The sequence below is a fragment of the Athene cunicularia genome, assembly GCF_003259725.1.
Source record: "Athene cunicularia isolate RWA chromosome 1 unlocalized genomic scaffold, athCun1 chr1_part2, whole genome shotgun sequence".
NCBI lineage: Eukaryota > Metazoa > Chordata > Aves > Strigiformes > Strigidae > Athene > Athene cunicularia.
Window position 1 is genome coordinate 43755712 of NW_020799092.1, and position 17336 is coordinate 43773047.

General features: G+C 37.1%; 1 protein-coding gene across 1 annotated transcript in view; it reads right to left on the reverse strand.

The window, feature by feature from the left end:
- Positions 1-10201, reverse strand: part of CNOT2 (CCR4-NOT transcription complex subunit 2) — a 77714-nt gene extending 67513 nt beyond the window's left edge. Inside the window, exon 1 of the mRNA XM_026867938.1 lies at positions 10184-10201. Within this exon, the coding sequence (XP_026723739.1) occupies positions 10184-10186 (3 nt within the window). The 5' untranslated portion in view covers positions 10187-10201. The remainder of the gene's footprint in view (positions 1-10183) is intronic.
- Positions 10202-17336: the final 7135 nt, after the last annotated feature.

Sequence of the window (17336 nt, forward strand, 5' to 3'; positions counted from 1 at the left end):
GGGGGGCAGGGGGGCACCAGGAATACTTCAGCTAAACACCAACTGCAAAGAAGAGGTCTCTGGATCAAGTAGCTGTGGACATACAAGGATCTTCACGCAAACACATATGGGTTATGCCTCAGAGGTAAAAGAATCTTCACATCTGTCAGAAACCTGCAAAAGTACCTTTCTTTTTTAGTATTAATTAAAGGAGTACCACATTCAATAAGAAGTTTGGGCAAAGATGTTAACAAATTAACTAAATATTTGTCAAACAGTTGGATGCAGTGTCTGACCCCAGCTTTACAGCACAAGCAACATTTGGCAGACTGTCTGAGGAAACGGAACTGAGACAGTCCTGACAGCAACAATTCAACTTCTGCACACTGGGACTCAGCACAAATCAACACACTTGTTTGAGCACACCTGCACTACTACTGCTTTCTTGTTTAAAGTTGGTCAGTATACATCACTGCAGCTCAATTAAATTTTACACTGAAACTGGATTTCATTCTATTTCAGCTAATGAATAACATTTCTCCAAGTTTCATTCTCCTTAATTTTTCAAGCATCATATGTTTATGCGGAGCTACAGACACACACCTGTGCTACTCTAGCACAGTCAAGCACTGATGCAGAGCTATACTGATTTACTCAAACAATGTAGACCAAACACAGGTGTATCTTCTCCAATCTTTTCATTTAATCTGACACCACAGTACAATATCCCATTAATGTTTCAAGCATTTTATCCACTTCTATTTAAGTGGGTATTAGATAATCCCAAAATGCCCTTATTTTTAGGTTGCCAGTACAGCGATTTTACAGTAATGCAGCCACAATAACAGAGCAAAATGAAAGTGCAATTCATGATAAACAGCTGCATATCTCTTAAGTAGGACTTACTATTACAAGGATAAGGAGACATGCCTTCACCCTTAATACACACATACTCCTCAGAGACAAGAGTACACGTCTTCAATAAATACATCTTGCAGATTTTATTAAAACCACAAAACAGTGGTTTATGCACTTGTCAGCTCTGCTCGCAAACAAATGCCCAATCATCAGGCAAAGTTACTCAAATTTTTATTAGTATTTTTGCTTATTTTGAGAGCACTTTGCAGATCACTGGTTTCACTCTTGCTGGCACTTCCCAGTTTGTCCATCGATGCTGTGTGCTGCTCATGCACTCCTGCCCGTCCAGACTAACGCAGCGTCCAACAGCAAAAACCAGTAGAAACAACCCTGCCCCTGAAGAGCCAGCAGCGAGCAGAGGGTGCACGAGGAGGAAGAGAACAGACTAGCAAGATACCTCTGCTGATAAGCAGAAGAATGTCTGCAGCAAACTGTAAAACAGCAACAGAAATGCAGGGAAAGAAAAAGTACTTGAACAAATAAAAAGGCCTCATGGTATAATATTCAAAATGTGTTATTAGAAAATGTCAACTTAAAACAAATCAGCAGTGTCCCTTCAAACACACCTCTATTTTCTTCTCACACAACTTACTCCACAAATGGAAACACTATACACACAATTAGCTTCACTGAAGTCAAAGCAGAAACTCCTGTCTTAAATCAAGCTATGTTTAGCGTAGGATTGGGGCCAATCTCTTCCCAAATGCAGCTGCTTTTACACACAGGGAATCCTACTGATACCAACAGGGCCCAGTCTATTCTCAATTAAGATCTGGAAATTAAGGTGTCCCCTCACACACACACACCCCCTTTTTTTTCTAAGAGGGGAAAAAGGGTTGGAGAAGAGCCTTTCCCCTTTCCCTTCATTTTTCCCTCCTCTTGTTTTAAACAGGCAACAAGTAACAAAAATTCAAGGAGTAAAATACAAGAAAAGCACTGTGATCTACAACTCCCCAGTAATAACATACCCTTCACATATTAATTTCAAGAAAAGCTGGTTTTCACATTAGATATCATAGCATATTCCTGCATAACTGAGTGTTTGTCTGCATAACTGTCTTTAGCCAGGTACACTAAAAATCTGGACTTCACTGCTTACATTTCAACACTGGACAACAGAGAAGAACTTCAAAAATTTGCTGAGTACCTATAATTATCAAGCAAAATTATAAAAATCTAATTGCATTGAAAAGTATGGCTACAATTACTCCTTCTAAGCCTTACCCAGATTTTACATTCCCTGTATAGGAAGGAGCAAGGTAGCACTGTCAATAAACCAATCTGCACATCTCTTCCAGCTGACCAGCGTCCAGGTTATTTCACCTTTGATAAAAAAAAACTCTCCTTTATCCCTGAATGGTAAATCCAAAGTACCCAGGAACAACATGAAGCTTATTTGTCTCCTCTGTCATAAACATGCTACGTTCTCAAGTCAGAAAACTATTCAGCCTTTTGCTCTTTAAATAGGAAGAGCTAAACGGCAAACTTTTCTTCTGATGTATTGCAGATGACAATGCAAGACCTTGTTAGGTCAAATTATTGCTTCAGTATTGTCCGTGCCACTCCACACTCTTAAATATGATGGACCAGAACAGTAATTCCACTCATCAGTTCTTAAGGCACCAGTAATATTTACATGAGAGCTAAAGAAGAAAAAGTTCACCTCCTAAAGTAAGCACAGATATATCTGAAAGCACAAGGATCTTTTAATTAAAAATGTGTCATTACACAGGCACTCTTATAAATAGCACTCTTATACAGAGCACTGCTTCGATTATTTTACAACATATTAAGGACCATTCCTTTAAGGGAAGGTACATTAGAACACTTAAGGCTTTACATCAAATTTCAGTATTACAAATGTTACTATGTATGCTAAACTCTTCTCCTGCACTATTTAAAAAGAAATCTTCTGGGAATAAGCACTCAGAGATCTTCTTGACTGACTATATGTAATTAAGATTAGAAGATATGTATCAATAATAAAACATTCAAAAAATGCTCCAAAGTCAATGCTAGAGATAATTATATTTATACAGATTTAAATATAAAAATATATAGTAGTTTTAATAAGTTTTCCCAGTAGTATCATCCCCAGACTGCCTCACGTTCAAATTTTTCTTGCTATGTATTTGCTGGCCTTTCATTCCGTTAAACAGTTCCTGTAATAATACAGTAACAAGAAAAGTGTTTGAAAACCTTCCATGACAAAACAAATAAAAACTAATGCTGGTAGAATCTCTGCTCTTGTACACATCTGGACTTCTGAATACATCTTAAATTACAATTCAATATGCAAAGCAATTTTTTGGGGAAATTCAATACATTCTCATAAGTTATTTGAAAAAAAGCATAATAGAACAGTTTATGTTTAGATAAATAGATGAGTAAATAACTCTTTTAGAGTTTGTTTTGAGTTGAGTTGGACATGCCCTATGTGCATTTTCACTCACTTCTGACAAGAGCATGAAGAGCAACTGAGACAAGGTGAAAAAAAGCCAAAAGTCTCAGGCAGTACCTCTTAAACACCAAAAGCAACAGATAGGGAAAATGGAGCTGACTGTATTATCAAAGATTGACAGTGAGTATTAATATGATACAAGCCATTCTACTTTTCCTTCCTTTGCATGCTGAGTCTCCAAAGATAAAATTATGCACTGAATATTTGTTAGTCCTGCATAGATCTTACTTAACCAGCTGAAAGTAGTAACACAAACAAAAGTTACAGGGAGTTGTTAGCATATTTTGCTACTACACAGAAGAGCAAATTCCACATTTATATCCTTTACTGAACAGCACAGGTTCCCTCCTTCATTCCCTCTCTATAGATAGAATGCAAGGAATGCAGTTTCTGTTTCTCCATCTGAAGGCTGAGAAGCGAGACAAAGAGAACTTATAAAAAAATGTTATTCCTAGAAAAATAAATTCTATAAGCCTATTATAATGGATACTCAGCCTGTAGCAGCTAAGAGCCAGACTTAGGACTTGCTACTAGAAAGGCTGAAGATCTGGCTCCTGGAAGCAGACATGCTTAAAGAAGCTAAGAAGTAATTTGACAGTTAGGAAACTATCAGAAAGCTACCTTTGGATAAGACAGACATATAGATAAAACCAGAACAAAAACAGAACAAAAAAACCCTGAGAGGAGTCTAGAGCAATGCAAGGCAACAGACTTGAAGTTTCTCCCCATGAAGTTTTTTTACCATAACTCATTTTGCAGATCTGTCCCAAGAGAACTTTTCTATTTTGAGTTAGTAGCTTATGAAGTGACTTTTGTAAAAAGGTAATACTGACATGAAAAACAATAGGACCTTTCTACCCATTTGCTTACTGGCATGATACTAACATTTAAATAGGCAAAGCAGAACAAAAATGCAGAAATTATTCTGGAAATGTTGTGCAAAATAAGTATACTCACTACAGACAGCTACAGAAAAAGGCATTTTATGCAGAAAACGATCTTGGACTTCACCTCAACTCAGCAAATTTCAAATGGATACTTCGTGAAGTGTCATATTAGTCACATCATGAACAGACACACAACATCTTACTTCAATGACAGGTTTAAATTAGTTGGCGAGCCAGCACCTTGCTCTGTCTATGAAATATTACATCTATGACCTCCAAAATCTAATTTTATAAGAAGGACCAAGAACACCAATAGCTTCCTAGATGACGTTTAAACTGGAGAAGAGCCCAGCAAACTACCTGAAATATCTCTTTAGAAACTTGTTCATGTCTTTCCCTGATGTAGCAGTTCTCTGATTCAGCTGCCTTGCTGGAAATCGGAGTTAATTGTTAAAGCCTAAGGCAGTGCTTGCAAGCCTGTCTAGCAAGGAACAGTGAAGAAATGACTTTCCAGACTTATCAGAGCAGGCTCTGCCAACCAACTTCTCCACTGGTTCTCACAGCAACTCTGCAGCCAGTTTACAGACTGGCAGGATCTCCTGGGTTCATGTTTAACTGTCACGCAGGTACCTGTACCAGCAGGCCCCTGTCTGCCAGGAAGATTTTATGAATGAAGAGGAAAAAAAAAAAAAAAGCACTTTGAGGCAATGATGATCATAAGTAGTCTGATCAGACATGGCTCTATCAAAACCATTGCTTTGCAATTGACATTTCACTTGGAAGACTGACACTGCAGAAGTAAAGCTTCAGAATAGGTTTAGGTCCTTCTTCCCTAATCTTCCTAGGGGAAACCAGCACCTTGTGTAAATGGTTTCTGCCTCTTGCTTCCAAGAGACAAAAACATGATGCTGTCCTGAAAAGCCCACATTCTCCAAGACCTTCATTGCTTTTTACATTCCCATACTTCTTCTAAAATCTCTCCATTTAATGCTTTTCACTTCCTATACAAAACACCTTCTGCAGGCTATGAATGGTAACACTGGCATTTTCAAGAAAGGCAGAGAAGTAAAAATAATTCTAAGACACAGAGCTTATTCCTCTATGCCCTTGGAATGGTGAGCTGCAAGACCAGTCACACAGAATCAGAGAAATAATGCAAAAGAAGAACAGTTTAATAGCTTTTGCTTTACAAACCCTTAAACAGCATTTCAGCTGACATCCTCCTACAGTCTTGTATGTTATCTGTTTATCAAATACTAGTACCTTCCAGAACACTGATCTCCAAGGCAGGAGATCCACAATCAGCCACCCCTCTCCTAATTCAGCTGCAGCAGGGGAATACCGGGATCTGGACATTTACTTTCCATAACAACCCCATGAGAAGGTCCTTTGAGTTAAGTGAGGAAAACTAGACATAATGCCTAAGTAACATCTCTGTTAACCCTTTAACAGAGACGTTATTTACTTAAATGGTTAACACAAATCTTATTTAGGAAGTCCATCAGGTAGTTTTAAGCATCCCAAATATCTAAAGTGTTCGCTTAACAAACATACGCTTTGAAACAAACAGAAGACAGTACTCTCAGTCTCCTAGCTGGACATGTGCTAAAGATATTTTAAAGCGGGTATAATGCCTTTAATTTCAGCATCTCCTTTACTCACCATTCTGATCTTGAGGTCAGGATCAAAGTCCTCTGCAATAGCTAGTGATACCACAGGCATTTCTCTGCACCATATTAGACTGCAGTGGTATGATTTTCTACTTCCCAGAAGGATAAAAACTTCAACTATTAACTTGGTTTAACAAAAGTGACACGGTGGGTTTGAGGTGTTATGAGGCACCTTTCAATATGCAATTCTAAATTTTCCTTTTACCGTAACAACGTTCTATAAGGAAGAAGTTCACTTGAGAATTGTTCACTAAATTCTTCAAGGATGCAAAACATAGCAATGACAGGTTATATTATTCCTCAAAACAAATCTATATGGGAAAAAAAGAGATTGTTCAATCTTCTAATACGTACTCAATGGCATATCAGTTTGGAGATTGCAACTCATGTCTGCAAATCAAAAGTAAACATATACTTTTCACTGCAGAATTTAAAAAAACAAAACAAAACAAAACAACACCAGAAAAAAACCCATAAATCTCTAGACTTCTCTGTAACAGGATGAAGGGGGGGAAAAAAAAAATAAATCTTCACTTATCTGCAGTAATGACAAACTATAGGTTTTAATACTGAAATGAAACCCAGCAAGGCTTACACTTAACACAAAAGAAATTTCACTTTTTAAAAGAACTGGCCCTTCAAGAATCTTCAAAACCACAGGAAACCCAAGTTAAAAGGTTTTTTATACTAAAATATGAAAGATCATCATCTTTTCTAATTGGCATAGTTACTATTTAATGCCATTTAGTATGGCTCCACTGTAAAAAAATCCCTTAAGAGAAAGTTTTCGATTAAATACAATTAACTCACTCATACTTTTCTTTCAAAGTAAAGCATTCCTAAATTATGACCAACCATCCCAAGATAAAAGCCTAAATGAAATTGTTTCAGTAATTTACTCCTTTGAAGTTCATCATGATTAACATGTGTCAGTTACATGATGTATATGGGAGTAATATACTTCTGCTGCCCTAATGGAGGCTCCCTTAACCACTTCCATATCTACCTCTCTTCAGAAAATTAGATTTTTAGCATTACATTTCTTACTGATCCAGAACTCTTCCTTTTTTTAAAAAAGTTTTCACAGTACATGTTTATTATAGTAAGTCCATCAGTACTGAGTACATTTCTACAGTCGCAAAGTCTAATAGCCAATTTGAAGAACAACACATCATCATTTTAACACTATCAGAACTCAAGAGATTCTTGAGTATGTTACATATTTAACTTAACAAACAAAACTCGATCTTAAACAAAAAGAACCAAAACCAAAACTCAAAGGCACCATAGCCCAATTTAGAACTTTGTTAGGACAGAGAAATTGTGACAAGAATTCTACCTCATATTTTAAGGAGGTTTTCACAAGCAAGGTCAGTACCTTGGGCTAACTTCATACCATTAGCATGGTGGCCCATTAAGAGCTTTCTCACAATAGATCTAAAAAGTACAAAATTACAGGACACCAAGTTATCTACTAAGCAAAAATTACATGGCTCGCAAACTTTTTATTCTGCATATTCTACACCTAATTCAACTTATACTGTTCTGTTCTCTAAAAGTAAGCACAAAACTAATTTACACATATATTTTTACTCAAAACCAGCAATGATTTATATATGCACCTGAAGGGGGAAGCACACATTAAGAGTCTGCAAAATTAGCAAAACTCTGCACTAACATTACACATCATTATAAAATTATACATTAAAAATTTACCACACTTTTCAGCCAAAAGTATCTAAATATGTTTTATAAACTACAGACTCTGGTTTTCCCTGACAAAGAAGGTTTAAGAGGAAAAAACCCAGAGGCACCATGCCTGAGGAGCAAGCAGCAAGAAGCCAGTGAAGAACCAGTAAACAAACCATAATTCAAGACAGGCCCTTCATCAAGAAGGACAAGCACCACAACATAGGCCCGACAGAGGGGGGAGAAGAAAGTATGAGTCCAGAACTGACCCCTTACAGAAAAATACACTAACCAGATTCTCATTTGTGATCTCAGTAAACACTACTCTCACAGGCACACGGAGGCAGTGTTCAAAAAATACATAATCCCACAGGGATTCTACTGACTATACACTGTCGCACAATTGTTACTGTAATTGCTACAGTGATACAAGACTTACTTAGGTTCTTATGCTTTAGCACAAGTCTAGCATCACTACTGCCTATTTTATATAGAAAGATTTTTACCCAAACCCTGGGTTACATGCAGAAAACACCACCTGCATAACAAGAAAAAAAATATCTCTACCTGGATATTGAAGCATAAACAGGCGAATTTTACTCCAGCAACTCACAATGCCACAGCTACACATTATAAATCCATCCTAGTGTAAACTATGGATTGCTCATTATCAGCAGCGTATTTGCTCTGTGTATTGCACAAGTATAGTCTGAAAAGAAGGAAGAGTTACAGCAGTGCTTACACTGACTGTATGATCTGTTATACACATTACTGTAACACACATACTCTGTTCAGTTACACTTACTCATTTAGAGAGAAAATGCTCAGTTCTGGTATTCAAGCATAAATAAGAAGGGCTTCCATTTCTTTCCCTGGAATTCTAGAGGCCTAGATGCCTACCTTTTAGCCATCTGAAGTCAGAAGAGAGAAATATCACCTCAAGCATTAAAATTAAGTGGAGGAAGAGAGATGGGATAAATCTGGATCATAAACTGACACCCAAAGAATCATAGCTGAGTCTGGGTATTCACTACCTCACTTGAATTTGAATAAAATTTTAAAAAATATGAAGAAGAGGAGAAAATTAGTCATATATCACTTGACTAGACATCTTTACTACTTTCGCAATAGCTTTAACGTGTGAACACACCAAATAAAACTAAAACCTTCACCTCACCTGAGAGCATTCACTCCTCATATAACAAACACTTTCTCTTTTAATTGCTTCATCCTTTTCCTGATTACATAATTCTCCCATGCCCTTACAACTTAGCATCTTCTGATATTAACATATTTTTGTTTACAATACCAGCTTGCCTTTTTTTTTTTTTTTTTTTTAATGTAGCAATGGTAGTCATTCCTTAACTATGAATACAGCTAAACCCTGCTTTCCAATCTATTTTCATAAATGTCAGCAACCCTTCTATAGACACAATCTCTTTCATCAAGTGAAGCTTCTTTTCATAAAACAACACAAACCAAAAAAATACCACGACCGCAAAAATATTTTCTAAGCATTTAACTCCAGCGTCATTTTCAAAAGAAATCTTGGGTAGATAACTCACTTTGAAAACTGTATCATGTTTTAAAGTTAGAAATTCTGAAAACAATCCTGTTTATCCAACACTTTTAGACTAATGATTTTCCAGAAATTTTCTATAGCTCTTCTTATACTCCATATTCAGAGAACTGCACAATAAATTGTATGCACATGAAATGCACTTTAATCTCGGCCTTGTTTAACATTGCCTTCAAACACACTACTTTGGAAGGAGAAAAAGCTATGAAAACATAGATTTGGTTTTACTTTTAAGAATGACTTAAATTGTTACAGACAGCACAGGCAGTAATACTGTGTTGGATAATCTCAAATTATTGCTTTTAAGACCCCATATTCATTCACTTGGCCAAATTACAGAATGCACAAGCCTTTTATGCCCAAATACCTCCTTTAACCATCTTTCAGGCTGAACTGATCAGATTTTTTTTTTTTTTTTAAAGTAACTAAGATAGTTAAATCATTTCTGGATGTTTTTAAACAGGAAATTATCACCCCTCCAGCTGAAAACATTTTCAAATCTAGTCTGTCAGGATGCTCTAGCACTTGAACACAGTGGAAGACTGACACGCAGGGTATGTTCTTGTCTTAGGAAGGCACTGCGTACCATCACAAGGAAGACCTGCTCAAGTTTGCTTCAGCTGTAAGGCACTGCAACACCACCCTGCTCACATGCTACACTGAGATTGTACAGAGCTTCACAACTTCTCTCTGCTGATCTACAACATGTTTCACCTTCTTGCATGAAACCCTGTGCAATGGTGTGGATGTAATCCTAGCCACAGGATAGCTAAGGACACTTCACCCTAGGACTGAGGAATACTTTTAATTCTCCTAAAATTCAGTTGGGTGCCATAAGGAGGATAGCTAGGACACCAGGGAGCAGGAAACCAGAAGAATTGGAGTTCAGAACAGGAACAGAAAACTGTAGAAAGAGACAGATATGTAAAGATGCTGACAGGAAAGCAGAGAGTCCCAAAGACCCAGCCACTACATCATGCACTTCAGACCCTGCACCCACCATTTCTGGATTTCCTCCTTCTTTTGGTGCACAGCCAATGGACCGGCAACCACTGTCAAGATGTACTTCTATCTTTTTCTAATTAATGACACAGACACTATAGAAAGAAAACAACGTGTCTAGATAAAATGTTTAAATGTCACACATGCAAATTGATTTTATGCCTGTCCTTAAGGGTTTTTTGGGGTTTTTTTAAAGAATGCTGGGGGAGCCACACAACAATTTTCACAAGTGGCTTCTGCCTTAAATATTTCAAAAGTCTATGCAGAAGCCTTAACAATTCACAGCTGTAAATTAAATGAAAGATATTTCTGTTATGAAATATTAAGCCAATGCTTTTCTACTTGTAATGCATGGCTGTCACCTCAGTGAGGCAACGTAAAAATACAACTTCTGCAAAAGCATATTATAAAGCACTTCCATGAAATTGTAATGAAGAAACTGGGGAGAAAACATTAATCTAGAATTTATGTCTAATTTTGGATAGCATGACCTGAACAATGGGATTAAAAAAAGAAAAATCTTAGTGAGCAAACAGCACACATCCTGCCATCAAATGAGGCCAGAGTCCTCTGTGAAAAACACTGATCAAAAAACTATGTAACAGTGAAATGCAGATGGAACCTGATTTAAAAGAAAACCTTCATTCCAGCATTTCCCAAATTCAGATTGCCTTGTTTGCAATTTTAACAGCCATTGAAGCAGGGGTTTATGTACTGACTGAGGGAGGAGTTCGTTTATAACAGAACTTCAAATGCTCATATAAACAATGACCTATATCCCTCTCAGTTTATGACCTGAAAACGAGACAAGTTTATGACATGGCAATACAAAGACTAATAATCAGGAAGAACATGAGGTAATCCAGAACTTCACTTTTCAATCTTAGATTGCCAGGGAAGCAAAGAAACCAAATGAAAAGAATAGATGAAAAAGAGTAACAGAGGTACAGGGACAAAAACCCAAAAGTTAAGAATATGTAAGGTAGAAAAATAAGGCATTCTGGGAGCACAGAAGACAAAAAAAGACTAGATAAAGTGTTCTGCATTTATCTAAAACCCTCTCTTCAGATAAAAATTAAGTTCACAGCATCATGTGCCTGTATAAACACTGGGAATGCCTTCACCACTTGATGGAACATAGCTGCTTCTATCTAGATTTACATAGTAACCCAATTCAAAGCTTCTTGCAGTAAGTAATAAAAAGAAAAAAATAACTGTTTTAATAGCTAAAATTTCAAAGCATATTTGATATTACAAAAAATGTAAAGGAAATATTACAAAATGAGTATGTGAGGGATATCACCACCTCAACAGTGTTGCATAGATTTTTAATCACTATCACTTCATACATCCACCCCAAGTTTAAATTAGCTCCTCAAAAAAGATGTGTACTTACAAGCTATCACTAGGAGTCTCATTCTTGCTCAAGGGACATATTTCCAGTAGTAATCCTGCCATACGTAATTCTGATTTTTGCCAATTTTATTTTGCCAGTTTGATATTGTCCACGGAGGTTGAACTGCTGACAGGAGCAGGATCTGGTGAGGTTTCCAGTATATGACAAGAACTTGCTGTGGAATCCAAACCAAACCCACTCTGTCAGCAGCTGTCCAACTTGTTCCAGGATAGCACCTTTACCCTCACATGGCTGAACAGTTACCTCAGAGAAGAAAAATACCGAGTGGTTCTTCAAAGAAGAGAGAAAAAAAATTAAAAAAAAATAAAAAAGGATAATGTGGGCAGAACTGTGGTAGCTGCATTCAGAGAGAAGAAACACACCACCAAATGGAATTTTCTTTTGTTAATCATGGCAAAATTTGGTATGTCTTCTTCATTTGACACTACAAAGCACGAAGGCAACTGATTAGGCAAGACCATTTTCACTTTTTTTTTTTTGTTTCAGTATTAAGAGTTTAACACTGACAAATGGATTATTTTAAATGCTCTTCATGTGTAACAATTTCAGAAGCTTAACTTCTAAGCAAAATCTATCATTCTCTTCAGGTTTTCTATGCTTTTTTCCTTTCCAGTAAAAACAGTAACAGATATTTTAAAGTGTCACTATAATTATTAGTGACTAAGAGTTTTCACAGAAAACATGTTCACAACCAAAATATCCATACCTCAGAAGGATCACAACAAACCCACACAGTTTTATGGAGTGCCATGACAAGGGTGACATTAGAGGAATGTGAGCTCATCCTTGACCCTGTGTTAGTCAATGAAAGACTATCCATTCATTCTACAAGTTGAAAGTCAAAAAGGCAGACATTGAATAAACCTGACAAAATTTCAAAGTTTTACTTAATTAGAGAGGAAAGGGGGGGTTAGATCATCTTCCACAAAAAACCTAAAACTTTTCATAAATGGCAAGCTATATGAGGAGTGCTGGATAAACACATCAACTTCACAAAATTAAATTCTACTAGCAGGACAATTAAGCATTTAAAGTAAAAAGCACATACTGACTATTTACACAAAAATAAATAGGAAATTCTTTTCACAAAACTCCCCTCTCCTAATACCCCTTCCTGTGAACCTAGTGATACCAACAGTTTCCCAACACAGCCCTGGTCAAACCAGGCCAGGAAGACTCAGTGATAAAATGCCAACAACCACCAGGCCTCCTCGACATTAGCAGTCTTCTCTTACCAGTGGACAGATGGATGACACAGTTGTGGTAAGAAAACTCTGGAATACACTCTTTAAAAAAGACTAGGCACATAAATGCTGAAATACACAACCCATGTGTTCTTCTTGCATTTGGCTTGCTGGATTACTGCTCTAGAAAAAGAGGAAACAATATCAAACAGAACACAGGAGCATATTTACTATAAAAACACTGCATTTCTCCTCTACACACAGAGTATTAACTGACAAGCTAGGCCCAAGCTGACACATCAGGCACAGAACAACATGGCCCCCAGCCTGCATAGGCTCTTCCTCTCCGGGATGCTTTCCCCACCCTTGTCCTCCTTCTCCTTGCCTTACCTATCAAAGGTCTGTGCCTACTCCACCATGGCTAGGATCCAGTCCTGGCCTTTCTATAATACATAAGGAATATGGCACTCAGGAGTCCCTCGGTGCCAGCAGACAAATGTCCTTGCTTTCCCCAGAGCCACAGTGCTCCAGCTGTGTCTCAGGGCTCTTTGGAGAGCCCAGAACTAAGAAAAAGTCAAAGTGCTGCTATTCACAAGGCAAAACAGAGTAACAATGATTTTGTGTTGAACATCCTGCTCCTTCCCCTCAAACAAAATACTCAGCAGTTCCCCCAAACCAGGGGGGATTGTCTCCCCATCACCAGGATAAGGGAATGGTATCCACAGGTCTCCAGGGAGGGTGGTGCAGTGCTTTGTGGTACCCACCCCCTGCCCCTACACAAGCTGGGACAAGAGGGTCTCTTAAGATCCACAGTCAAAGGGAGAAGGCACAGCCTTACCAAAGGCTGTCACCTACTGTCATTTCCCTCTCTCCCACTGAAGAGCCCAAGTCCAACCTAGAAAGAAAACCTAATCACGTAGAAATAGCACATTATCTACCTATCTGAGTATGTATATATGCTGTTTAGCCTCAGGACAGACAAAAGTAACCCATACTTTACCAAGCGTAACCCTCATACTGAAGCATGGGCTTCTGACAAGCTTCACAAATTTTTCAGTCTTTCAGGCTGACCTTCATGGTTGACAAGGAGGTCTGAGGGCTGACTGTACTTCCCCTGACCTAAAGTCCTGGATACCTGGCCTAGACACTGCTAGGAAATTAAGTCATTTCAATTGTTCAGATGAAAAAAAATAAAATTTTAAAAAATTAAAATAAAAGCATATACAAAATCTCATTTATTCTTTAAACTGCAATGCAATGAAGATACTTCCTGTTTGTTTAGTTTTACAAGTACCTACTTCTTCAGACTTCAGATTCGAGTTCACTCTTCTCTGAACTACAGGATCCCTCAGAGAAAGAGAAGGACTGTAAATTGAAGAACTTGGGATGTCAGTAAACAACACAATAGAAAATTAACTTTTATAAGGACCATTTTGGCCTCAGATTTTGAGACTCTCAACTTTTTAATCTTCTACTCTGAAATTTCAGCTGTGCTCCTAACATAGAGCTCCGAAATATAGCACCTGCTCGAGAAGTGGTGAAAAATGAGAAACAAGTTGCTCTGTAATAAAGCTGTAATTCTTGATAAATCCAATTTCTGTCCCTTAAATTATTTACAAGTTTGTTCTGTACAGATGTCATCCTATCAGCAAGACATGATGCATTTATCATTTAATTTAACGTGATTTGCAGCCTAAATTCAAAAAACATGGGAAAAATAACATTAAATAGACGAAACATTGCTAAAGCTACAGCAAGAGGTGTACAACAGCTAAGAGAATGTATAATTTGATAATAAATGTCACCTAATACTGAAAAAAGTGAGGTTTATTTTCAAGCATATTTCAAGTTTGCCCTCAAAGTTGCATTACTACAATTAACATCTTTGCACATCTGCAGCATCCACAGACTTTCAGAACTCTTACAGTTACAGTGCAGAGCCATATTATGTGAGAGGTCTCTGAGAAACTGCACATACCTGTGAATAGAAATCCAGCAGGCTTCTTCAAAGAAACAAATCTCTACTGTACTATATAGTACTGTCTAACTATCGTTTCACTCAGATATGCCAAAATAATACTATAAAACTCTGCAAATGCTGATGAGTAACATGCCTAACTGTGCAGATATTCCTAAAACACAAGCAAAGTTACTGTTTGGCCACAGACACTGAAAATATTTCAGATGTAAATACCCACAATCAAAAATGATGTAGGATGTGTTCCACTACATACCAGTGCAGATGAAACCTCTAGGTGCTAACAATACAAAAAGTGTTACATAAGACTATGCCCTTATTTTTAGAAGCACATTATAAAATTAAATACTGCACTGGAATCTCTTGCAGAGCCATGGACAGTTACATCAATGTGAGCAAAGAACAATTGCTCAGTTGGAGCAGAATATTAAGATTTGATTCAGATTAGAGTTCTCCCCTGCCAATTCCAAAAACTACTGAACCATCTGAGACTAAGGAAGTTGATTTGCATACATTAAAAAAAAAAAACCCAACAACACACAAACACACTACTAATCATAAATACAGATATATTCCTTTCTATAAGCAGCAAAATAAAACCTAGTTTCTTACAGATTTATTCTTTTGTTTCTTAATACTTCTCTCACACCCTGATAGCCCTCAACTTCCTTCTTTTTCCACATTTCTTCATGACTCTCCCTCCCCCCTGCTTCAGGGAAAAGAGCCATGGTGCAGACACTCTCGAAGTCTGCATGCACTCACAGGCTGCCTGACCAGCTGCCATCCTACAGAATACATACTAAATCAGGTCTGACTATCTTTTCCAAGAGCGTGCACTAATCTGGACATCCTTTCTCTACCTACACACAATTTTATGGGGTCTGTAGGACCATAACTGGAGTCTTAATTTCTCTTTCTGATTTAAGTTTCCATATATAAATTAAATGCTTAACTTTTGACTTAACTCAAAAGTTACCTCTATATATTTAATGTACTTTAAATTTTTATATATACATACACAGATATACACTCACTGGAAGGAGGGACAAACAAACCAAATAATCTCATTAAATCACACTTTCTGAGAAAAACAGCATCAAATCTTCCTAGGTATTTGCTTTATTTGAACAGTACTGGATACTGCATTATGAACCCAGCATGCATTTGCCTAGATTAAACTTCACTCTTCCCTCACTGCCTCTGATTTTCACTGTTTTTCTCATTTTTACTTTTTAAAAAATGTCAGCTTTGTCATCATGCATCCCACTGCTCTTCAGAACAACCCAACCTGAATTTATCAGTATTGCTTTCCCTATTTCTTGCAGATACAGACATAAACCAATCCATCAACAGATTTTACTAACAGTGTTCATTCATTTGCAGTCTACATTATTTCTCTTCAGGCTCTTTGCTAAATACATTAACAGTGTGGCCTGTGGACTATGCTTAATCTACTGAGTTTTAAAAGACACCTCTCAAAATGTTTTTGTCTTAAAAACTGGACTCTTCAGATACAGGTATTCACTAGTATAGAAAAGTCCAGCAATTGTATACTGGAATACACATGTGCTACAGTTAAGGGGCAGTTAAAGACACCTGCTCTCAGCGAGTCACTCCTGGCTGCCAACCAAACCTACACTTGGTCATCCCAGTTTTCAAGACTTGTTGAGCTGTTGTTACGAATTCAGTCTAGTAGCATATTTAAGAAAGGGAAACCTGAAATTGAATCTACAGTTAGAACCCTAAAAGAACTGTCAGATGCTTTAAACAAAACCAAAGCAAGGTCATTTAAACTAAGATACATGTCTTTTGGAGACAAAAGATCAGGATCACAACTAGTATCAACAGTTAGCAGACACCTAATGAAGCTGTTATGAAAATACTACTTGTCGTCAAATATATACTGCTGGTAGTCGCAATACACACCTACCTGAAATAAAGAAAGCTCAGAAGAGCACCAGTCTCTTGAAAACTGTAAGTTATCCTTTCAAAACATTTGTAATACTTCCTGTTTCATCATAGATGTCCCAGAACATACATGGCCTTATATATCTGAACTTCCATGAATTAGGGGGAAAACAAATCATGTATTTATTGCCCAAAACATATCATCCTGAAAATGCCAAAAAGTTTCCTAAAAAAAAATAATTAACTCCATATCTCAATAGCACAGGAATCTGAATTCACTTCAACTTCCACCATAAAATAAAGAGATACTGACTTATTCTTGTGTACAATGCTGATCTTAATCAATTTACTAGAAATACGCATCTACCCCCAGTAAATAAGCCAATAAATTAAGATTTCAACATAGGACATTGAAAAAACGTACACCGCACAGTGAAGTATCGAGAAGAGTATCAACACTGTAACAAATTAATCAAATATCTCATATAAAGATATTTTTTACTGCAAACAGTTTTACAAGGGGACACAATATTGCAAGTTTTAAGGTTCAGAATTGGTCATTATCTCTTCAGTCTTCCAAAAGTTGATACTGCATACAGCTCTGATTTCTTTTTGAAAACCTTTCAGATTTCCACTTCTCCACACCACAAAGCATGCTATAAAC